General features: G+C 39.7%; 2 protein-coding genes, 1 non-coding gene and 1 pseudogene across 6 annotated transcripts in view; 1 reads left to right on the plus strand and 3 right to left on the minus strand.

The window, feature by feature from the left end:
* The window catches only part of LOC132152213 (E3 ubiquitin/ISG15 ligase TRIM25-like), a 51,508-nt gene extending 40,852 nt beyond the window's left edge, over positions 1–10,656 (minus strand). The window contains exons 1-3 of one of the 3 annotated variants that reach the window (XM_059561017.1): positions 10,460–10,656; positions 7,417–7,970; positions 7,239–7,319 (exon numbers count right to left, since the gene is read on the minus strand). In XM_059561017.1, coding sequence (XP_059417000.1) covers positions 7,239–7,319; positions 7,417–7,968 — 633 coding nt within the window. In that variant the 5' untranslated portion in view covers positions 7,969–7,970; positions 10,460–10,656. The remainder of the gene's footprint in view (positions 1–7,238; positions 7,320–7,416; positions 7,971–10,459) is intronic. The other 2 variants (XM_059561016.1, XM_059561014.1) reach the window with 2 other exon arrangements.
* The window catches only part of LOC132152212 (E3 ubiquitin-protein ligase TRIM7-like), a 145,074-nt gene that overhangs the window by 10,276 nt on the left and 114,517 nt on the right, over positions 1–20,281 (minus strand). The gene's annotated exons all lie outside the window — the stretch shown is intronic.
* Positions 9,592–9,663, plus strand: trnad-guc (transfer RNA aspartic acid (anticodon GUC)). Its single transcript has one exon. It is a non-coding gene; the product is annotated as a tRNA-Asp (tRNA).
* Positions 18,148–18,835, minus strand: LOC132152216 (zinc-binding protein A33-like; annotated as a pseudogene).

Raw genomic sequence — 20,281 nt, forward strand, 5'->3', positions numbered from 1 at the left:
CCCTGTTAAATTAGCTTAGTTATAACTTTGTAGTTTCACTCTTAAATGCTTGTGTCCTTTCCTTATAGGTCATCTGATGCAAAATTCACTTTTGTTGTTGTTTGAACATAAATTTGTGTTGGAAGTGTGTGTACACATCCACGCAATAATGATAAAAATTCACCCAGTGTTTTTTTTTCTTTTTTAAATCGCTATTTTAAAGTCAGGCTGTTCTGAAATTCTTGTTTAGTTCTGCACAGGCCCCTCCCACGATAGTAAATGGTAAATGGACTGCATTTATATAGCGCTTTCAACAGACCCCATGGCCATCCAAAGCGATTTACAAGTTGCCTCACATTCACCCATTCACTCACTCATTCATACACCGACTGTGGTGTCAGCCATTCAAGGCACCATCCAACTCGTAGGGAGCAGCTGGGGTTAGGTATCTTGCTCAAGGACACCTCGACACTTGGTCAGGTGGAGCTGGGGATTGAACCAACCTTCCGGTTTGTAGATAACCTACATGAACCACTGAGCCACTGCTGCCAGAGGTGGGTAGAGTACCCAAAAACTGTACTCAAGTAAAAGTAAAAGTACTTCTAGAAATATTTACTCAAGTAAAAGTAAAAGTACTAGTCTTGAATAGTTACTTGAGTAAGAGTAAAAGAGTATCGGATAAAAAATCTACTCAAGTAGTTAGTTACTAGTTACTTTGGGTCATATATACTGAGCCTATTTTTATTTAGATATATAGATAAAATGTATGTAATGTATGTGTGCGTGTATAAATATATATATTTAATCAGCCTTTACTCCAATTTATGTAATTTATTATAAAACCCTGTCTGTTTACTTAAGTAACAGATATAGGTGTCATGCCATAACATATTTTTAAAACGACTGACTTTATATTAAATGTGAATTTAACATTGAAAGTTAATGTGATATAAATATTGCTACTAATCTTTCATTGTTCAGAAAGAGAGCAAATAACATTTACATTATTAAAGATCATTTTCACTGACAGTCTAGATTTCAATCCCTCTGAGAAACTCCCATTAAAATCACTGAAACTGTTAACACTGTGAAATCAATATCTTAATTAAAGATTCGTACACACACATCTGCACTTTGTTGTTTCTGACGAGAGAATTCGCCAGAAAGAGGTATTCAGTCAGTGAGCGAGTGAAGGAAGCACCGGCATTTTAGCGATGAGTCATCGGAACACCTCTGATTGGCCAATGCTTTAATAAGCCCCAAAGAATCATGTGTGATTGGTTATAATGCGCAGTGCTGTAAAAACACATCTATCTCTGGCTCAGCGCCAGCAAGCAATCACAGATCTGAATTTAGCAGCTGATGATATGACTTGCTGAACGTACTCGCACCGGTGTGATTGTATTAAAATTAATAAAATCTTAATGGGCTATTTTTTGTCTTTTGGAAGCTGCATTCAACTTGACTCCCCTCTGTTATAAGCCACACACGTACAACAAACTAATGTCACAGTGGTATCGTGTACTGTAATCGAATGTAGCACACGCGGTGTTCATCTAATAAGGATCTCCATCGCTGGCAAATAATAGCCTTTGCAGATTTGCTTTCAATTCAATGCAGTTCCAGCCACGTTTTCAACGCTGCTGATGTTCTTAAACATTACAACTCCGAGTGAACCATTCAGACGCTCAGCGCGTGCAGCAGGGAACTGAACGACTCATTCAAACTGATTCATGAACCAATTCACTCGTTTGCCAATTGGTTTGATCAAGCCTTTGAACAGAATTGACTCAAAAGAATGAATCATTCACGAATGGGCATCGCTCATTGCCCAGAGAAAAGTAGACGGCGCGTTTGGAATAAACTGAAGCATTTATAACATTTATTGCATTAAGATAAAGTAACGAGAGGAGCGTCGCCCACAGTAACGAAGTAAAAGTACAGATTTTCCCCCAAAAATGTACTCAAGTAAGAGTATAAAGTACCCATCTTTAAATATACTCCGAAAAGTATTAGTTACCCCAAAAAATTACTCAAGTAAATGTAACGAAGTAAATGTAACTCGCTACTACCCACCTCTGACTGCTGCCCATAGTTGATTGACAAGGCCGTCTTAACTTAGATCTACTCTGAGTGAACTGTGAGCTGTCCACCATTGTGTCAACTGGTGCAGGGGAAACCAATAAAGTCTCCTAAGCAATTGAGATGTTTTATTGTTGGATGTAAAAATGAACATAGGGGTCGTCATTTACTTTCAACATCTGAGCCACTGAAGACGCAGAGGATTAACATTACTTTAGTTTCTGATGGGAATGCGCAGATCCAATGATCTGCCTTAATGTCAAAAAACAATAAAGTGAAGTGAAGTGACATTCAGCCAAGTATGGTGACCCATACTCAGAATTTTTGCTCTGCATTTAACCCATCCAAAGTGCACACACACAGAGCAGTGAACACACACCCGAAGCAGTGGGCAGCCATTTATGCTGCGGCGCCCGGGGAGCAGTTGGGGGTTCGATGCCTTGCTCAAGGGCACCTAAGTCGTGGTATTGAAGGTGGAGAGAGAACTGTACATGCACTCCCCCCACCCACAATTCCTGCCGGCCCGAGACTCAAACTCACAGCCTTTCGATTGGGAGTCCGACTCTCTAACCATTAGGCCACGACTTCCCAATGGGAATGCCTTCACCGTGACCGCAATCTGAATCACATGGGTAATCAGTCCAATGGATGGGCATGACGTAACGACTGTCTTCCATAGAGTTTGATATGGATGGCGTCCATGAGTTCGCCAGTTGCACGAGCATCAGTTAAACAAGCATATTATGACTAATTTTATAATGAGCAGCATTTCTGTTGAGCAAAGCTTGTGCAGTCAGTTCTCAGGGGGCTGATTGTGCTTTTCCTGCTGCAAAACGTGCCGCTCTCGCCGGGCATGCTCCGAGTGCGTCCATGCCTGCGATCTTATGGTTTCAGTCCCGCTGCTGATGAGGCACAGTTGCGATTGAGATCACGGAGATTATACATGATCTGGCAGACCGGCTTTCTCTATCTCCACCCTCCACTCTTCCCTAGATCTAGCGCATGCTCTCGAGCCAGTCCACCACTTCAGGGGCACCGACCTAGCCGCTCTAAGTCCCATAAGACTGATTCCCTTGGTATGTCACCTGGCATTGTGGGAGCCCCTGTCAAGCGTGCCACATAGGGTGCTGCCCGAGCAGGCTCCTTCAGTCTAGTCTTCCTAGCAGATGACACGGGTCTGGGGACCTTTTTTCATTAAGAGACTTCAGCTATGACAGTCCTGATGCCATGGCTCAGGACCTCGGAGGGCAGGCCCCTCTGGGGAAGAGAAATGTACACTGCATCACACGGTGCCCGTCTCTCTTCAGTGCCCTCAGGAGATCAATGTGCCAACCCTACCGGTGTTCCAGGGTGCAGTGGTGTTCAGGGAGCGCTTCTCTTAGTTACCACCTGGAAATGTAGTGGTGCTAAGTGGCTCGCTACTTTAGCTAGTACAGCCATCATCTTCCAGTCTGCCACTTCAGGGCACTGAGCTAGCCATTCTGATTACACCAGAGGTCAGTCTCAAGAGACTAATTCCCTTAGTAGACTGTTTGGTAAGGTGGAAGCTACTGCCAAATGTGTCTTAGTGGGTGCTGCACACTATAGAGAGAGGCTACAGAACCTAGTTATTTCTCTGCCGCCTCAGTTCAATGGGGTTATCCCCACCTTGGTGGGTCCCATGCAGGCTCTGGTAAAGGGACAAGAGGCAGATACTCTCTTGAGGAAGGAGGCCATCAATATGGTCCCTCCTTGAAAAGAGAGTCCGGGTTCTACAGCAAGTACTACATCGTTCTGAAGAAGGATGGAGGGTTTTGTCCCATTTTAGATCTGCGTCAGTTGACCCGCTTAGTCATGCGACTTAAGTTCAGGATGTTGACACTCTAACAAGTTGTGTCTCAGATCAGGTTTGAGGACTGGTTTGTCACAATTTATCTAAAAGATGCATACTTGCATATCTCCATCCTTACTCATAACAATAAGTTCTTGAGGTTTGCTTTGGGGACAAAGCTTACCAATTTCGGGCTCTTCCTTTTGGCCTTTAACTCTCACCCCACACTTTCACCAAGTACTCAACTACATCAACGATTGGTTGATATTAGCTCATTCAGATCAGATAGTGGGGCGGCATCAAGATGTCGTTCTCGCTCACATGAAAGACTTGGGGTTAACATTAAATGGCAAGAAAAGTGTGCTTTCTCCATTACAGAGGACCACATATCTGGGCGTGGTGTGGGATTCGACCACATTGCAGGTACGTTCGTCTCCTGCTCGGATTGTGTCGATCCTCACAGCAGTCAAGAGAGTGAGATAAGGCCAGTCAGGCCAGTCATGGCCTAATGGTTAGAGAGTTGGACTCGCAATCGAAAGGTTGTGAGTTCGAGTCTTGGGCCGGCAGGAATTGTAGGTGGGGGGAGTGCATGTACAGTGCTCTCAATACCACGACAACTGCTCCCCGGGTGCCGCAGCATAAATGGCTGCCCACTGCTCCGGGTGTGTGTTCACAGTGTGTGTGTGTGTGTGTTCACTGCTCTGTGTGTGTGTGCACTTCGGATGGGTTAAATGCAGAGCACGAATTCTGAGTATGGGTCACCATACTTGGCTGAATGTCACGTCATCCAATGACAAGCAGTTTCAAAGACTGCTGGGTCTGATAGCAGCTGCGTCTAACGTGATACCTTTTGGCCTGCTGTACATGAGACCCCTACAGTGGTGACTCAAGACCAAGTGGTTCCCCCTTAGGGGAAATCTGTTTTTGCATGCTCAAGGTCATGCGGCGCTGCCTTCGTGCCTTAGACATGTGGAGGAAACCTTGGTTCTGGTCTCAGGGCCCAGTGCTGGGAGCTCCTTGTCACTGTGTAATGCTAGCGACTGACATGTCCCTCACTAGTTGGGTAGCTGTCATGTGTGGCCACTCGCCTGCGGTATGTGGAGTGGTCACCATCTCAGTAGCACATCAATTGGTGTGTTTCTTAATTTGAAAAACTTCCTCAAGGACCTAAGAGATCACCATGTGTTGGGGCACACTAACAACACAGCATTGATCTCTTATATCAACCACCAAGGAGGTCTGCGTTTGTGCCCCCTGTTCAGGCTGTCGCATCAGATCCTTCTGTGGTGCCAGGGCAAACTCCTCTCACTGAGAGCAATTCACATTCCTGGGCATCTCAATATGGGAGGAAAGGATGTTTCTCGGACATGGTTTCTATCCTCGACAGCTCTCTATGGGAGATTCTCGTCAGGATGGATATCCTCTTACAGGCGGAGGACACAATATTCCACACTAGACAGGGATTTGTAATTCTGGCAGCGTGGGCATACTAGTTCCCATAGTGTTTAGACGAAGCTCGAGTTCCTGAATGGGGAACGCATGTAACCATTGTTCCCCGAAGGGAATGAGACACTGCGTCTCAGTGCCATACTTCAGGCATTCATGTGAGCACTTGCTTCATTCCTAGAAGCTGACGCCGGTTCCACCACACATGCTTTTAAGCTTTCTGGTTTTTGAGTCACCCCAGCCATTACGTCTCGTCTCACACTGAAGGCATTCCCATAGCATTTCGACACAGTGTCTCATTTAAGCAGGCCATGCATAACCTGGATACGTGTTTATGAATCTTTGTAAAACGCCTTTCCTAATAAGCTAGTTAGCCAGTTTCATGGCTGAAGTTTACAGTCTGCTCATCACCCAACGGAAGAAAGGGGCGGGGTCAGCAGAGTTCTTTAGCATTTAAAGCATCATGGATTAGAACAGTGTGCTGAAAACAGAGCTAATTTCGACAGGGTAAAAAGGGTGTTTTTTAGACTACCATTGAGAATTTTTAATCAAAGTATGTTATAGACTTTTCATTAAGATCCTAAAAAATCATATCAATTTGTGGGAAAAGGGGAACCGATGACCCCTTTAATGTTCTCTAATGCTTTCATGAATTTAAATCATTTTCTTGTGATTCCCTCTATAGTGCAGGGTTCTCCAAACTTAGTCCTGGAGGGCCAGTGTCCTTCAAAGTTGTGTCCTTAACACCTGCCTGGAAGTTTTTAGTATGCCTAGTAAAAGCTGAACTAGCTAGTTCAGGTGTTTAATAAGGGTTGAAGCTAAACTCTGCAGGACACCGTTTCTCTAGGACAGGGTTAGGACACCCCTGCACTATATAATGGTGTATAGTATGTTACCATACCTTGCATCTTACTCTTTTTACTATACTCTGGATTAATACTGCACAAATCCACCAGACCACCTTTAACATGTAAAGAAAAAATTAAAAATAACACCTTTTCCCGCTGAAAATGTTCACCTCAACATTGATCAGTCCACCAGGAATGGGTGGGTAGGTACGAAGGGATGTTAAAAGACCTCTACCCAAACACATTAGGGCTCAATCCCTTTGAGACAGACGCTCTTCAAGACTCAGCTCTCTTGTGTCTGACCTTCCAGCAGTTTTATCTTCAACTAACTTTGTCAATTCCCCGTGGACCATCAGATCTTTGTAAGAATCTGACAAAAGCTTACAGCTTACTTCTAACTAACTCATCAAGAATCTCCATTCTCTACATGCTTCCGGACACTTGTTCAGCAACAAAGAAAATGACATTTTAAAATGCCAAATGCCAGTAACAATTTTGTAAAATATTTTGATGTGTTTCTAAGCTTTGAACCATTTTTTAAGGTGATATTGATTGATTTTGATCTGATTGTTCTCATTAGGTTGTGGTTCACTGACTTTAAATACTGCCAGTCTTGAACTTTTCTCTTTCCTTACTTCTTTTCACTATGCATGTATGTGTTTCGTTATAGTTTTATGTAACTCATAGTATTGTTTATTATTTTGTTTGCTACTCACTGTTCAGAGTCACTAAAACATTGATATTGCTAAATTCTAAGTGATTGCTAGCACTGTATACAGTACGAAAGCTATTCTTTCTTGAGCTTGAGAGTTGATAAATGACTATATGGTCTGCTTGGTGGACAGAAATACAAAATAATTGTAACATTAATTCTGCTACAGTTAAGTCTGAAAGCTTAATTCTGAAGGCCATTATAATTAATTATGCTATTTCCTTATTGAGCTAATTTGCACAGACAAGAGGGAGTGAAAGAAACAGTGAAAAATCCCAGTGTTGCTGGACCGTATATTAGGACTCTTGGAACGACACAACTTAAAGTATAACATATATTTATCTTGATTAAACAAACTCACTTTTCTGACTTCTGCTGAGTGTTTGATGTCTTGAATCTTCTTGATTCTGTCCTGGATCATCTGCTGCAGGTCTTTCTGTGTCTTCAACACACACACATTTATCATAACAGATTTACTGTCTGAGGAAATTTAAAATATGTTTTAAAAATGTAAAAGCAGTTTTGTTAGTAACTTCTACCTTCTTCTCTTCACTTTCCTCTTCTATAGGAACAGTGTTGTGGTTCTCGTGGTCTTTCACAGAGCAGATCAAACACATATAAATCTGATCATCTCTACAGAAAAGATCCAGAGGTTTCTCATGTTTCTGACATATATAGTCCTCCAGATTACTCACAGGATCTATCAGTTTGTGTTTCTTCAAACCTGTCACTCTCAAATGAGGCTCCAGGTGAGTTTCACAGTAAGATCTCTGACACGAAAGACACAACTTCAGGGCTTTCAGCTTTCTTTCCTTACAGATGTCACACAGAACTTCAGGCTTTTTCTCAGGACTTTTTTTTCTGTAGTGATCTACAATCTCTCGGAGTGTGGTATTAATCTTGAGATCAGGTCTTTGCTTGAATGTTTCTTTACAGTATGGACAGCTGCAGATCTGGCTGTTGTCCCAGTGTTCATTCAGACAGGTCTTGCAGAAGTTGTGTCCACATGGAGTGCCGACTGGATCAGTGAACACATCCAGACATATAGAGCACTGAAGCTCCTCTGTCAGTGAGCCACTGGAGGATGACATGACTGGAAAGAGACATTATTTGGGATCAGTGTGAACGAACTCCAATACTGTTTATAATGAATCCCATCTCATGAAGCTGGTTGAATGTAAAGAGTGTCTAGAGATAAAGAGTGGTGACTTTGGAGAAATGCAAATATGTAAGAGATCATGTACAGTCAGCTGGTTATTATTGCAAAATGAACCTAGAAAAGCTGATCAGAACCCAAACGTGACGCTCATTACACTGCCACCTACAAAATACATAAATACATGAACCACAGTTATTGATTCAAGCTGAAATTATTTTATTATCTGCTGTTCATATGAAATATTAGTTGAAAAAATCAAGTTCATTCATAAACTGGATTTTTGACTTACATGGTGGTTTACGGTCTAAATTTAGCCCCCTGGCTTTTCTTGCTTTTGTTGATGTTGGTAAAGATTCTGCCATTGTTCTTTAACTCTTCAAGCCTTAAAAACAAACAAAGAAACAAACAAACACTGTTTTTTGTTGTTGTTGTTTTTACAGTATAAGTTATTTTCTCATTTTTAGACTTGAAACAAATTGGATCAAGCCAAATCAATATTTACATTAAATTGTTTAAATCTCATGTAAGAAGTGATAGTGAAGGAAACACAATCATTCATTTGAAACACAGTGAGTGACTCACTGAACAATCTGAACTATGACCTGCTGATAAGAGTAAAGACAGTACAAAGAGCAAATATATTAAAGCGATAGTTCACCCAAAAATGTAAATTTGATGTTTATCTGCTTACCCCCAGGGCATCCAAGATGTAGGTGACTTTGTTTCTTCAGTAGAACACAAATTATGATTTTTTTTAACTTCAGCCGTTGCAGACTCTCAGTTTACAATGCTTGTCAATGGTCACAGAATCTATGAGAGAGAAAAAAAAACATGCACAGAAAAATCCAATTCAAATCCAATTTGGATTTTTATTTGTGCATGTTTTTTTCTCTCTCATAGATTCTGTGACCAGTGAAATAGTCATAGATTGTTGTTCAAGAGTGTCTTGACACCAGGAATGCGACAGCTGAAACCCATGTCTCACATACTTTTGTGCGTAGTAGTTCTTGAAGCACTGACTCCAGCTGCAGTCTCTTTGTGAATCTCCACCACATTTTTGAATGGGTTTTGTTTCACAATCCTCTCCAGGGTGCGGTTATCCCTATTGCTTGTACATTTTTTTTCTACCACATCTTTTCCTTACCTTCGCCTCTCTGTTAATGTGCTTGGACACAGAGCTCTGTGAACAGCCAGCCTCTTTTGCAATGACCTTTTGTGTCTTGTTCTCCTTGTGCAAGGTGTCAATGGTCAACTTTTGGACAACTGTCAAGTCAGCAGTCTTCCCCATGATTGTGTAGCCTAAAGAACCTAACTGAGAGACCATTTAAAGGCCTTTGCAGGTGTTTTGAGTTAATTAGCTGATTGGAGTGTGGCACCAGGTGTCTTCAATATTGAACCTTTTCACAATATTCAAATTTTCTGAGATACTGAATTTGGGATTTTCCTTAGGTGTCAGTTATAATCATCAAAATGAAAAGAAATAAACATTTGAAATATATCAGTCTGTGTGTAATGAATGAATATAATACAAAAGTTTAACTTATATATACTAAGCTCCTCGTTAGTATAGTGGACAGTATCTCCGCCTGTCACGCGGAAGACCGGGGTTCGATTCCCCGACGGGGAGAGCTACCTCTTGGGAAGTCGTGGCCTAATGGTTAAAGAGTTGGACTCCCAATCGAAAAGTTGTGAGTTCGAGCCCCGGGCCGGCAGGAATTGTGGGTGGGGGGAGTGCATGTACAGTTCTCTCTCCACCTTCAATACCATGACTTAGGTGCCCTTGAGCAAGGCATTGAACCCCCAACTGCTCCCCGGGTGCCGCAGCATAAATGGCTGCCCACTGCTCCAGGTGTGTGCTCACAGTGTGTGTGTGTGTGTGTTCACTGCTCTGTGTGTGTGCATTTCGGATGGGTTAAATGCAGAGCACAAATTCTGAGTATGGGTCACCATACTTGGCTGAATGTCACTTCACTTTCACTTATGAATGGAATTAGTGAAATAAATCAACTTTTTGATGATATTCTAATTATTTGACCAGCACCTGTATGTATTTTTATAGAAAATTGCATACATCTATCAGCAAAAGATATTATATGGTCAAAAGTCATCCTCGTTTTGTTTAATGTTAAAGTGATCTTCAGCTGTTTGTGTTCAGTTTGTCTGCAGGTCAATAACTTCCCGTTTAGTTTTTATGTCGTGTGACAGAATGACTCACAAAAAAAACTAACTTTTCTTTACAACCAATCAAATGACATACATTTAATACATTTCTGATATCGTTTCAGTGCAGTAACCAACTAAAGCAACTGAATATTTAAATCGCTTAAACCTGAATCTGTTGCGCTCATTCAGTCTGACATAAACCCTACTAAACCAGACCAGATCCATTACAAACCTGTTCAGGACAATCTCGCTTCTATCACTTACCTGTATCAGGTGTGTCTAAAAGGTTCTTAGAACGATTCAGTATTCTGTTCTTTTGATTGTTTCAGGAGTCCGTGTGGTTGCAGATCAAGTAAGTTTCACTTTCTCGTAAATCTAGAAACAACATACTATTAAATTGCCAACAGAACGCCGCACTCTGGTGGTGCTTATGTGCCATTACATGCTGAACAACATTGCTTCAATACTGTAAGGAAAATGTTTAATAAATGCTGAGTTATTAATGTATGTTAACAGGTCCCGGGCAGTCGGGACTGTAAGCAGTAATCAACTTGACATTAAATGAGAGAGAGAGAGAGAGTTGTTTCCTTAACGGTCCTCTTTGTTGTCTTTTAAATTTAAATGTATGCATTTAGCAGACGCTTTTATCCAAAGCGACTTACAGTGCATTCAGGCTATCATTATTTACGAACCCCCAACCTTGCGCTTGATATGCGCAGTGCTCTACCAATTGAGCTAACGTTACAGGAACATTAATAATACACATAACGTTAACGTACACATTTGTATTTCAGAGTCAGTAAGACACTTTGAATCACAAAATGATTCATAAACATGTTGGTAAAAAATAATACACACTGTATAGATCAAAAAAATGATAGCAACCTTAACCGAATGTACAGAAATGCCCTAATTCTTACAACTGGCCTGAATTCAGGTAAGTATCTTAAGAAAACAACTCAAGTATTTCAGGTAAGTGATACATGAGTAAACTTTTCTATGACATACTGTAAGTGTCTTAAAATTATTAATAAAATAAATAATAACACATTGTTTGAACATTAAAACATGTAAATTACAGTTTGGTATGACAATTAATTAATTTAACTAACCTTGACATTAAATGAGAGAGAGACACAAGAATTAGTTGTTTCCTTAACGGTCCTCTTTGTTGTCTGAGGATGCGCTGCAATCGTCATGGTAACTCTACTCTCTCAACTGTCACCCAGAGTTCAGAAAATGCAGCTGAACTACACAGTTCAAACTCATCATATATTTAAGTAATTAAAATAAAACTTATATATACACATGTAAAAAGAAAGGAATGTGTAAAAATAAAAAATATATAAATAATTTAATTTGTGACCCAAACTATATGTAGGTTGGTCACATGTAGCCTATATATAATATAATATAATATAGTGAATGTAATGAAAGGAATCAAGAAGACACTCTGAAGAATAAAATTCGTAAAATCAGTAGCCTACGTTATTTTGAGATAAACAAAAGTGTTTTGGATAAAGTTTGGTCAGTCAATGGTATCTATACTGAACAATGTTTAAAAAATTACACTGTTTATTGGATGACTTACTCAATTGACGATTAACTTTACAGTCATCACTGATTACTGAACATGTTCATTCTAGGTTCAATATACTGTATAAGAATATTAATTAAATTAACCCTTCTGTTAAAGGGATAGTTCACCCTAAAATGAAAAGTCTTTATTTACTCACCCTGTCGATCCAAACCTGTATGAGTTGCTTTATGTTGATTATAAAAGAAGATATTTTGAAGATTGCTGGTAATCAAACAGTTAGTGGTTGACTTGACTTCCATTGTATACAATACTAGAGCCCCCAACTGAGCCTGGTTTCTCCCAAGGTTTTTTCTCCATTCTGCCACCTAAAGAGTTTCGGTTCCTTGCCGCTGTCGCCTCATGGCTTGCTTAGTTGGGGTCACTTCATTTATAGCGATATTGTTGACTTACTATTTAAGTATTATTACTATTTTATTATTTTATTACTATTTTGTTGAGATACTATTTAAACTGAACTGAGATGATGACATCACTGAATTCAGTGATGAACTGCCTTTAACTATCATTTTGCATTATTGACACATTGTTTTCTTAATGAATGTTGTTCAGTTGCTCAATATTTTTTGAGGTCATTATCATCTTTCCTCTATTATTAGGGATTAGACATGGATTTACATTCATTTACTCCCATATCAGATAAATAGTTTGACTCATGTGTCACATTATATAATAATAACAAATATAATTTATTTTTAGAGAATGTGTATATGAGCTCCTTATATGTCCATACTGAGACGTTACAGAGACACTACATGATGAAATTTTACAGTAAGTTATTTCATCCCTTGTGATGAAGAGATTAATTCCCATTTACTCAATTTTAATCTTATATATATATATATATATATAAATAAATAAGCTAATGCTGATAAATAGAGTAAAAAAATTAAATAAAAAAAACTACAATCTATAAGTGTAAAAGTATGCATTTTATTTATTCACAGGCTATATGGTTGAAATAATTTTAGTTGAAAACTTTAAGTGTCATTGTTAAAAAAAAATGCATCATAGAAAAGTTTCATTGACCTTCAGTTGTTATGCTTTCAAATACCATGTCATTTGTAATTTCACCGTATTTCACCTCCTAACTTTCCCCAATTCTATAATGGTAAAATTTATTCAGGCCGATGCCATTTTTTTTATGACATTATTTATTTTTATTTTTAGAATAATTGTAGCCTACTTAAATGGGTGAATCAAAGCAAATATGATAACTTTATAACTGCAGGCAGATATAGGCCTATATTATTGTACATTACAAGTATTTGGATCTGGAAAAATAAACATTATAAATAAAGAATAAAAGAAAGAACCTCTATTAGTCCTTATTTTCCATTTCTTAAGTTAATTGGCAACTCTAATGATGATGTTATTATCTTTTGACTCCCTGACGGCACCTTCCTTAAAAAAAAACAAGATATTTAGAAGATATGTGGGTGAATAATAGATTTAAAAAAGAAAAAAAGTGAGTGCTTGGTTTCAGAAAACAAATACAGAATACAATTCACACGTTTTTCAGTATCGATGGAAAATCATAATGAACAAACCTGAGATTCATAATGAGCAAAAATATGCGAGTGCTCGCTCCGCATGGCTGGTGAACAGCTGCTGTTTCCAAGAAATATGTGCGCGTGAAGAACCAGTGCGATCAAAGTCACAATTCACAATTTTTGGTCACACAGTAAAGGCATAATTCAAAAATGTAAAGTGTTAGCAGTTTGAAAAATCAAGAATAATAACAGAGTTAATAAGAATTATTTATAAATGCTGGACCGTTCTCATTTCGCTTTGCAAATGGAACCTAAAACGATTATTATACAAGGCTTTAAATAGTGCTGCTCTAAATATCAATACAGCAATATATTGTGATGCATTCCTTGCTGATTCGCATATGGAATGGATGATTATGTACCAGACTCTTTCTCCATGCTTGCTTCTTTCTGCACTGTTTCTGTTGCTTGTGCCTTTACATTTCCCTCTTTCTCACCAGCCTCTGTCTCCTGGCTTGCTGTTCCCTGCTCTCCTTCTGTCACTTGTGCCTCTACATTTCCCTCTTTTTCTTCCTCTATGTCCATCTCCTCATCTGATCTATTACTTTCCACTCTCTGTCCATTTAGGAACAAGGCACAATTTACTATTTCAGCATTAATCTAGCATTTTAACCATCACTACTATTCTACTACACTTCTACACCTTGAATATTGATACAAAACAAAACAACTGATACACTGGAATATAGTGATTAATATTATTATTACTGTTGTAGTTGTTGTTGTCTAAAATTGAAAACCTCTGCAATGTAAACAAATGACAGGCTACATGTGTTTATTCTTACCTGTTGTGCTCTTCATGAACCAGCTGAGTAGGGATCCACTGCCTTTTGCTGCATCAAGCAGCTCCTTCTTTTCTTTTCCTTTTTTTATTCTCTCTTTGCACTGCAGAACACACACAAAAACATAAAAGGACATTTCATACCTTTTCCTGAAATCAACTAGGGTCACATATCCTTCACACTGCACTTTGATGTCAGGTCAGGTATAGTATTCATTTTATATTGACACTGATATTTTTACATTTATTTCCAGAGAGATATTATTAAGTTTACAGGCTAAAGTGGTCTTACTCTTGTAAACACTGTTGCTATTGTAGAAAAAAAAATATTTGTGTCACATTTAAAATATAATTATATTTTAATTAATTTCTGAATTGTTTTTATTTTTATTATGATAATTCAGAGAAGGAGAAAATCTGAATAAGCCTTACCAGTGTTGTGATAATTATTTTTAAGGCACTCTACGTTTTAACAAATAAATAAATACTGTAATATAATAATAGTTTAGTCAAATAACATAAAAAATACCAGACCCCTCAAAGCCTGTGAAACTTTTCTCCCTCGAACAGCACGCTAACGTTACTTCTACACTACAGGCTACACACAGCAATATAAACAACATTATCTGCATGTTCTCACATCACATCGTTCTTGTAAAATAATAATAAGTAAATAAACATCAAAATCACTTCGCTAAGAATGAAACACCACTTACCAGCTGCCGCGGTGTTGTAAATATCCTTTGGCATTTAAAAAATGCGCGTGCGGCATGAGGAATCGTCCCAGTCGGATGTGGTCGTCGTCGTCATCAGGTGAAAGGTCATCATGTGGGTCATTTTATTTACGGCTAAATTATTATTCATAATAACTCGTCTAACTCCCTACTTTCCCAAAACTATTTACAATATTCACAATAAAGATTTATAAAGAAACATCAAGTTCAGAGGAATATCCAAAAATCAAAATCAAAAGACAAACAGACAAAAGGTTCAAGTAAGCCAGAGGTCCACTACAAAGCAACAAATATCCAAGCAATCTCAATCTAATATACAAATGGGGGTAAAACAACACAAGCACAGTACAAACAGCATGGTTCACAAGATGCCCCCCCCCCCCATTAAAGGAAATGCTGTCATCTCTTTTAAAGGAGCGAAGACCAATCAGAGGACAACAGCAATGAGTCTGCAGGAACCAATCAGCAGCAACATGGGCAGACACACACAAACCAAAACACACAAAAAAACGATAGGGTCGTAACACCCCCACATAAGCAGGTTTTACAAAGTTTACAATTAACACCTAGACAGAGAATCTGCTATCACGTTGTCAGCACCGTTCTTGTAATTGATTTGCAAATAAAACTCTGACAGATGAGTGACCAACGCATGAGTCTCTGGTTTTTGTTACACATTCTCAGTGTATACAGCAATGGGTTGTAGACTAGAACCGATATATACTTCAAAATGCTGTAAAGCAAATAAAAGAGCTAGGGCTTCCTTTTCAATGGCACTATAGTTTACTTGATGACGATTAAACTTTTTAGAGTAGTAACATACGGGATGGTCAACTCCTTGGTCGTCTTCTCGTAATAGGACAGCACCCACACCGTTTCCACTGGCATCCAGTTCAAGTTTGAAAGGTCGACTGAAGTCAGGAGCAGCTAGAACAGGAGAACTACATAACAGACTCTTCAAAGAAACAAGAGGTTATCATTCCCCTGGAAATTGGCATCTTTGTGAAGGATATCTGTGAGGGGTTTCACAACAACAGAAAAATTCTTGCAGAAACTCCGATAGTACCAGGCCATCCCAATAAATCGTCTAAGATCTCTTTTTGATTTAGACACAGGAAAATCAACAATGGCATGCACTTTGGCTTCCACAGGGTGAACAGTACCATGACCAACTTCTTTGCCTAAATAAGTGACGGTAGCATGACAAAACTCACATTTTGTTAGATTAAGTGTTAGATTGGCATCTCGAAATCTGATATAAACACTTTTTCTAGAGTTTTCAAATGATCATTCCAAGTATTCGAGTAGCAGACTACATCATCCAAGTATGCTTCACAGTTCTGTACATTAGCCAAGACACAATTCATTAGACGTTGGAAGGTTGCTGGAGCGTTTTTGAGCCCAAAAGCTAAGATCTTATACTGAAGGAAAGCGTCTGGGGTAGCAAATGCTGAAATCTCCGAAGCACGTTCAGTCAGCGGCACCTGCCAATACCCCTTAAGTAGATCTAGCTTAGTTACAAACTTAGCGCTGCCAATGCGATCAACGCAATTATCTATCCTGGGAATAGGATAGGAATCTGCCTTGTTTAGTAGATTAACTTTTTGGTAATCAGTAGAGAAGCGTGAGGTTCCATCAGCTTTTGGGACCAACACACACGGCGGAACACCACGGACTACAACTGGGTACAGCCAAACCATTTTCAATCAATTACTGAGTTTCTTTCTTCATGATTTCACGTTTCACAGGGTATACATGGTAAGCATTTTGTTTAATGGGTCGATGGTCACCAACATCAATTTCATGCATTAGCACATGAGTCACAGTAGGTACATCCGAGAAAAGCGATGAATACTTCTCAATCAACTGCACAATTTCACTTGAAGCTGATCTAGATAAATGAGAGAGCTTAGAATCTAGAGTTACTAAAGCTTCAGAATTTTGAAGACGTGCACCAGAAAGACATGCACTTCCTAACCGAAGATCATCCATACTTGGAGAATAATTAGAAGAAGCTGCATTTACAGAGGCTATTACAACTGGAGTCACAGAAGTTACAGGAACACTGATGGAGTTTTTAGAATTAGAACGAGAAACATACAACTTGAGCATGTTTATGTGACAAACACGAGTCTTTCCTTTCCGCTCAGGGGTTTGTACTACATAATCAGTATCATTCAACTTCTCTTCAATCACATATGGTCCGGTGAACTTTGCCTGTAGTGCAGAACCAGGCAAAGGTAGCAACACAAGAACTTGAGCGCCTATTTCAAATGAGCGTTGAACAGTCTTTTTATCAAATGTTCCCTTCATACGGGTTTGGGAAGCTGACAAGGACTGTTGTGCTAACTTCCACACAGAATGCAAGCGCTCACGAAATGAACTTACATGATATAGGACACTCTTAGAAGAAAACCCTGGCAGACCTCGAAAAAGTAATTGCTCTTGCAACAATTTTAATGGACCACGAAGGGTATGTTTGAAGACCAACTCAGCCGGAGCGAAACCAAGGGATTCCTGAGTGGTGTTGCGAACAGCAAACAACAGAAGAGGAATCTGCTCATCCCAATCTTTCTCATGTTGGAGACAGCAAGTTCTGATCATAGTTTTAAGAGTTTGGTGAAATCTTTCGAGGACACCTTGGGACTGTGGATGGTAAGCACTAGATGTACAGTGTTTAATACTCAACTCTTTCATTACCTTACAGAAAAGCCTTGACATAAAGTTGGATCCTTGATCGGATTGAATGAATTTTGGAAGACCAAATGTTGTACAGAACTTCACTATGGCTTTCACGATGATCGGAGTCTTTAGTGAACGTAGGGGAATGGTTTCAGGGAACCTAGTAGCAGAACACATCAGCGTTAACAGATATGAGTGACCAGATTTAGTTCTTGGAAAAGGACCAACACAATCAATAACTAGTTTCTCAAATGGTTCACTCATTACAGGAATGGGTTTCAAGGGAGCTGGAGGAATAACTTGGTTTGGTTTTCCAGCAACCTGACACTCATGGCACGATCGACAATACTATAGTTATAAATATATAAATATAGTTATCTATAACTATATCTATAGTTATCTTGCAGATCTATGATATACAGTATATCAAGATATTACCAGCTGATGTACAACAGTAATATCACAGACTATTTTGTAGGGGAGTCACTACCTTGATACAACAGTTTATTAATATAGTTTTGTTTTTTGATCTTACAGGCAATTTCTCTTTGTCAGGTGGAGATGAAAGGAAAGAAGGCATGAATATTTATGAAGAGTTTAACATAAATCATTTATTGAATAAGCATCATATATTTACTTTACAAACATCTAATTATAGCATACATTTCAGAAACTGAAAAAACAAATAATGATAATAAAAAATAAATCATTATTTTAATCCTATATTTCAAATTATCAGTGTAAATTTATTTATTATAATTGACAGGTGTGATGATTAGTGGGCTTGAGTTTTTACCTCCATCATTTTTGCATGGGCTAAAATATGGTTAGAGTTTTTCAGTGAAAGACTGACCAGTGAAAGAGTAGATATGAGAGCTGGACGCCGCATCATAATAAGAGACCAGACCCTCCTCATAATCCACAAACACACCGACCCGCTGCGGTTTCACTCTCAGAGACAGAGAGACAGAAGGACTGGAGAGAGCCATATATTCATTTCTATTCCTCAGCCGCACAATCCAGTATCCATTACTGGGTCTTGCTGTGATTTTTCCCTTTCTGTTAATGGTTTCTCTGGCCACTCCTAAATCCCATTTAGTCTTTCTCTTCACCTTCACCTCAAAATAAAATTTCCCTGAGTAGAAACCCTCATTTCCCAGTACACAGACACATTTATTAAATCTCTCTTGTTTGTCTAGGAGTTTCTGATCAGTGTCTCCATTTTTCACTTGTTTTCCATCATCAGAAAGGATGAGATCAGGATGAGCTGTATCAGGATCCAGAGTCATATCCACTGAGAAGACAGAATATGAATCAAAACTCAACACTCAACGCAGAGGTCAAGGATGAGATCCCCGCCAGGGAGGTCCCCAGTCTTCTCAATTTACTCATCGACCTCGCCATCCAAGTGGAGAAGTGCTTCCACCTGAGACAACGGGCGAGGTATACTGAGATATACTTCTTTCTCTCCGCCCCATCCTCTTCTCCATCTTCTTCAGTTGCAGAAGCTGCTCCAGAACCCATGCAGCTGGGGGGCTTAAGTATCTCTCCGAAGGAAAGAGAACGGAGAACTTTGCACCGCCTCTGTCTCTACTGTGGTTCCGACAAGCATTTTGTGTCATCGTGTCACGTAAAAGCCAACGCTCACCAGTAATGGGAGGGGTACCTTCTCACAAGACCAACACTACCATCCCGGTACATCTGCACTGGCAGGGTTTATCTGTCTCTACCAGCACCATGATTGACTCTGGGGCAGAGGGAAATTTTATCGACGAAGCCTGGGCCCGCAAGCAAGGTATTCCTCACATTGATCTAGAGGAGGCCACTCCCCTTTTTGCCCTAGATGGTGGTTCCCTTCTCAATGTCTGACGTGAGACTGTTCCATTGTCTCTCACGGTCTCTGGAAACCATCGTGAGACTACTTCCTTTTTAAATTTCAGTTCTCCTTTTTCTCCCATAGTGCTAGGACATCCCTGGTTAGTTCAGCATAATCCCCATATTAACTGGTCTAAGGGTACTATTCTGTCATGGAACCTGTCATGTCATGTTAAATGTCTTGTCTCTGCCATCCCTCCTGTTTCTTCTGTTTCTGTGTTTCAGGAGGAGCCAGGTGATTTGTCTGGGGGTGTCGGAGAAGTATTACGATCTGCGAGCAGTTTTCAGTTGTTCCCGAGCCACTTCTCTCCCTCCCCATCGCCCTTATGATTGTAGCATCAATCTCCTTCCCGGTACTACGCCACCACGTGGTAGACTGTATTCTCTGTCGATTCCTGAGCGCGAAAGCTCTTGAGAATTATCTCTCAGAGGCTCTTAATGTGGGTACCATTGTTCCCTCCTCCTCTCTTGCCTGCGCAGGTTTCTTCTTTGTGAAAAAGAGGGATGGGTCCTTGCGTCCCTGTATTGATTATCGGGGGCTCAATGACATAAATGTAAAGAATAAGCATCCTTTGCCGCTTATGTCATCCGCTTTTGAGATCTTGCAGGGGGCCAAGTTTTTCACAAAGTTAGACCTGCGCAATGCTTACCATTTGGTGCGCATAAAGGAGGGTGATGAGTGGAAGACCGCGTTCAATACTCCTCTCAGGCACTTCGAATACCGGGTTCTACCTTTAGGACTCGTAAACGCTCCCGCCGTCTTTCAGGCACTTATAAACAACGTTCTTCGCAATATGCTCAATATCTTTGTATTCGTTTACCTAGACGAAATTCTGATTTTTTTCACCCTCTCTTCAGGT

Source organism: Carassius carassius, chromosome 10, assembly GCF_963082965.1.
Source record: "Carassius carassius chromosome 10, fCarCar2.1, whole genome shotgun sequence".
Classification (NCBI taxonomy): domain Eukaryota; kingdom Metazoa; phylum Chordata; class Actinopteri; order Cypriniformes; family Cyprinidae; genus Carassius; species Carassius carassius.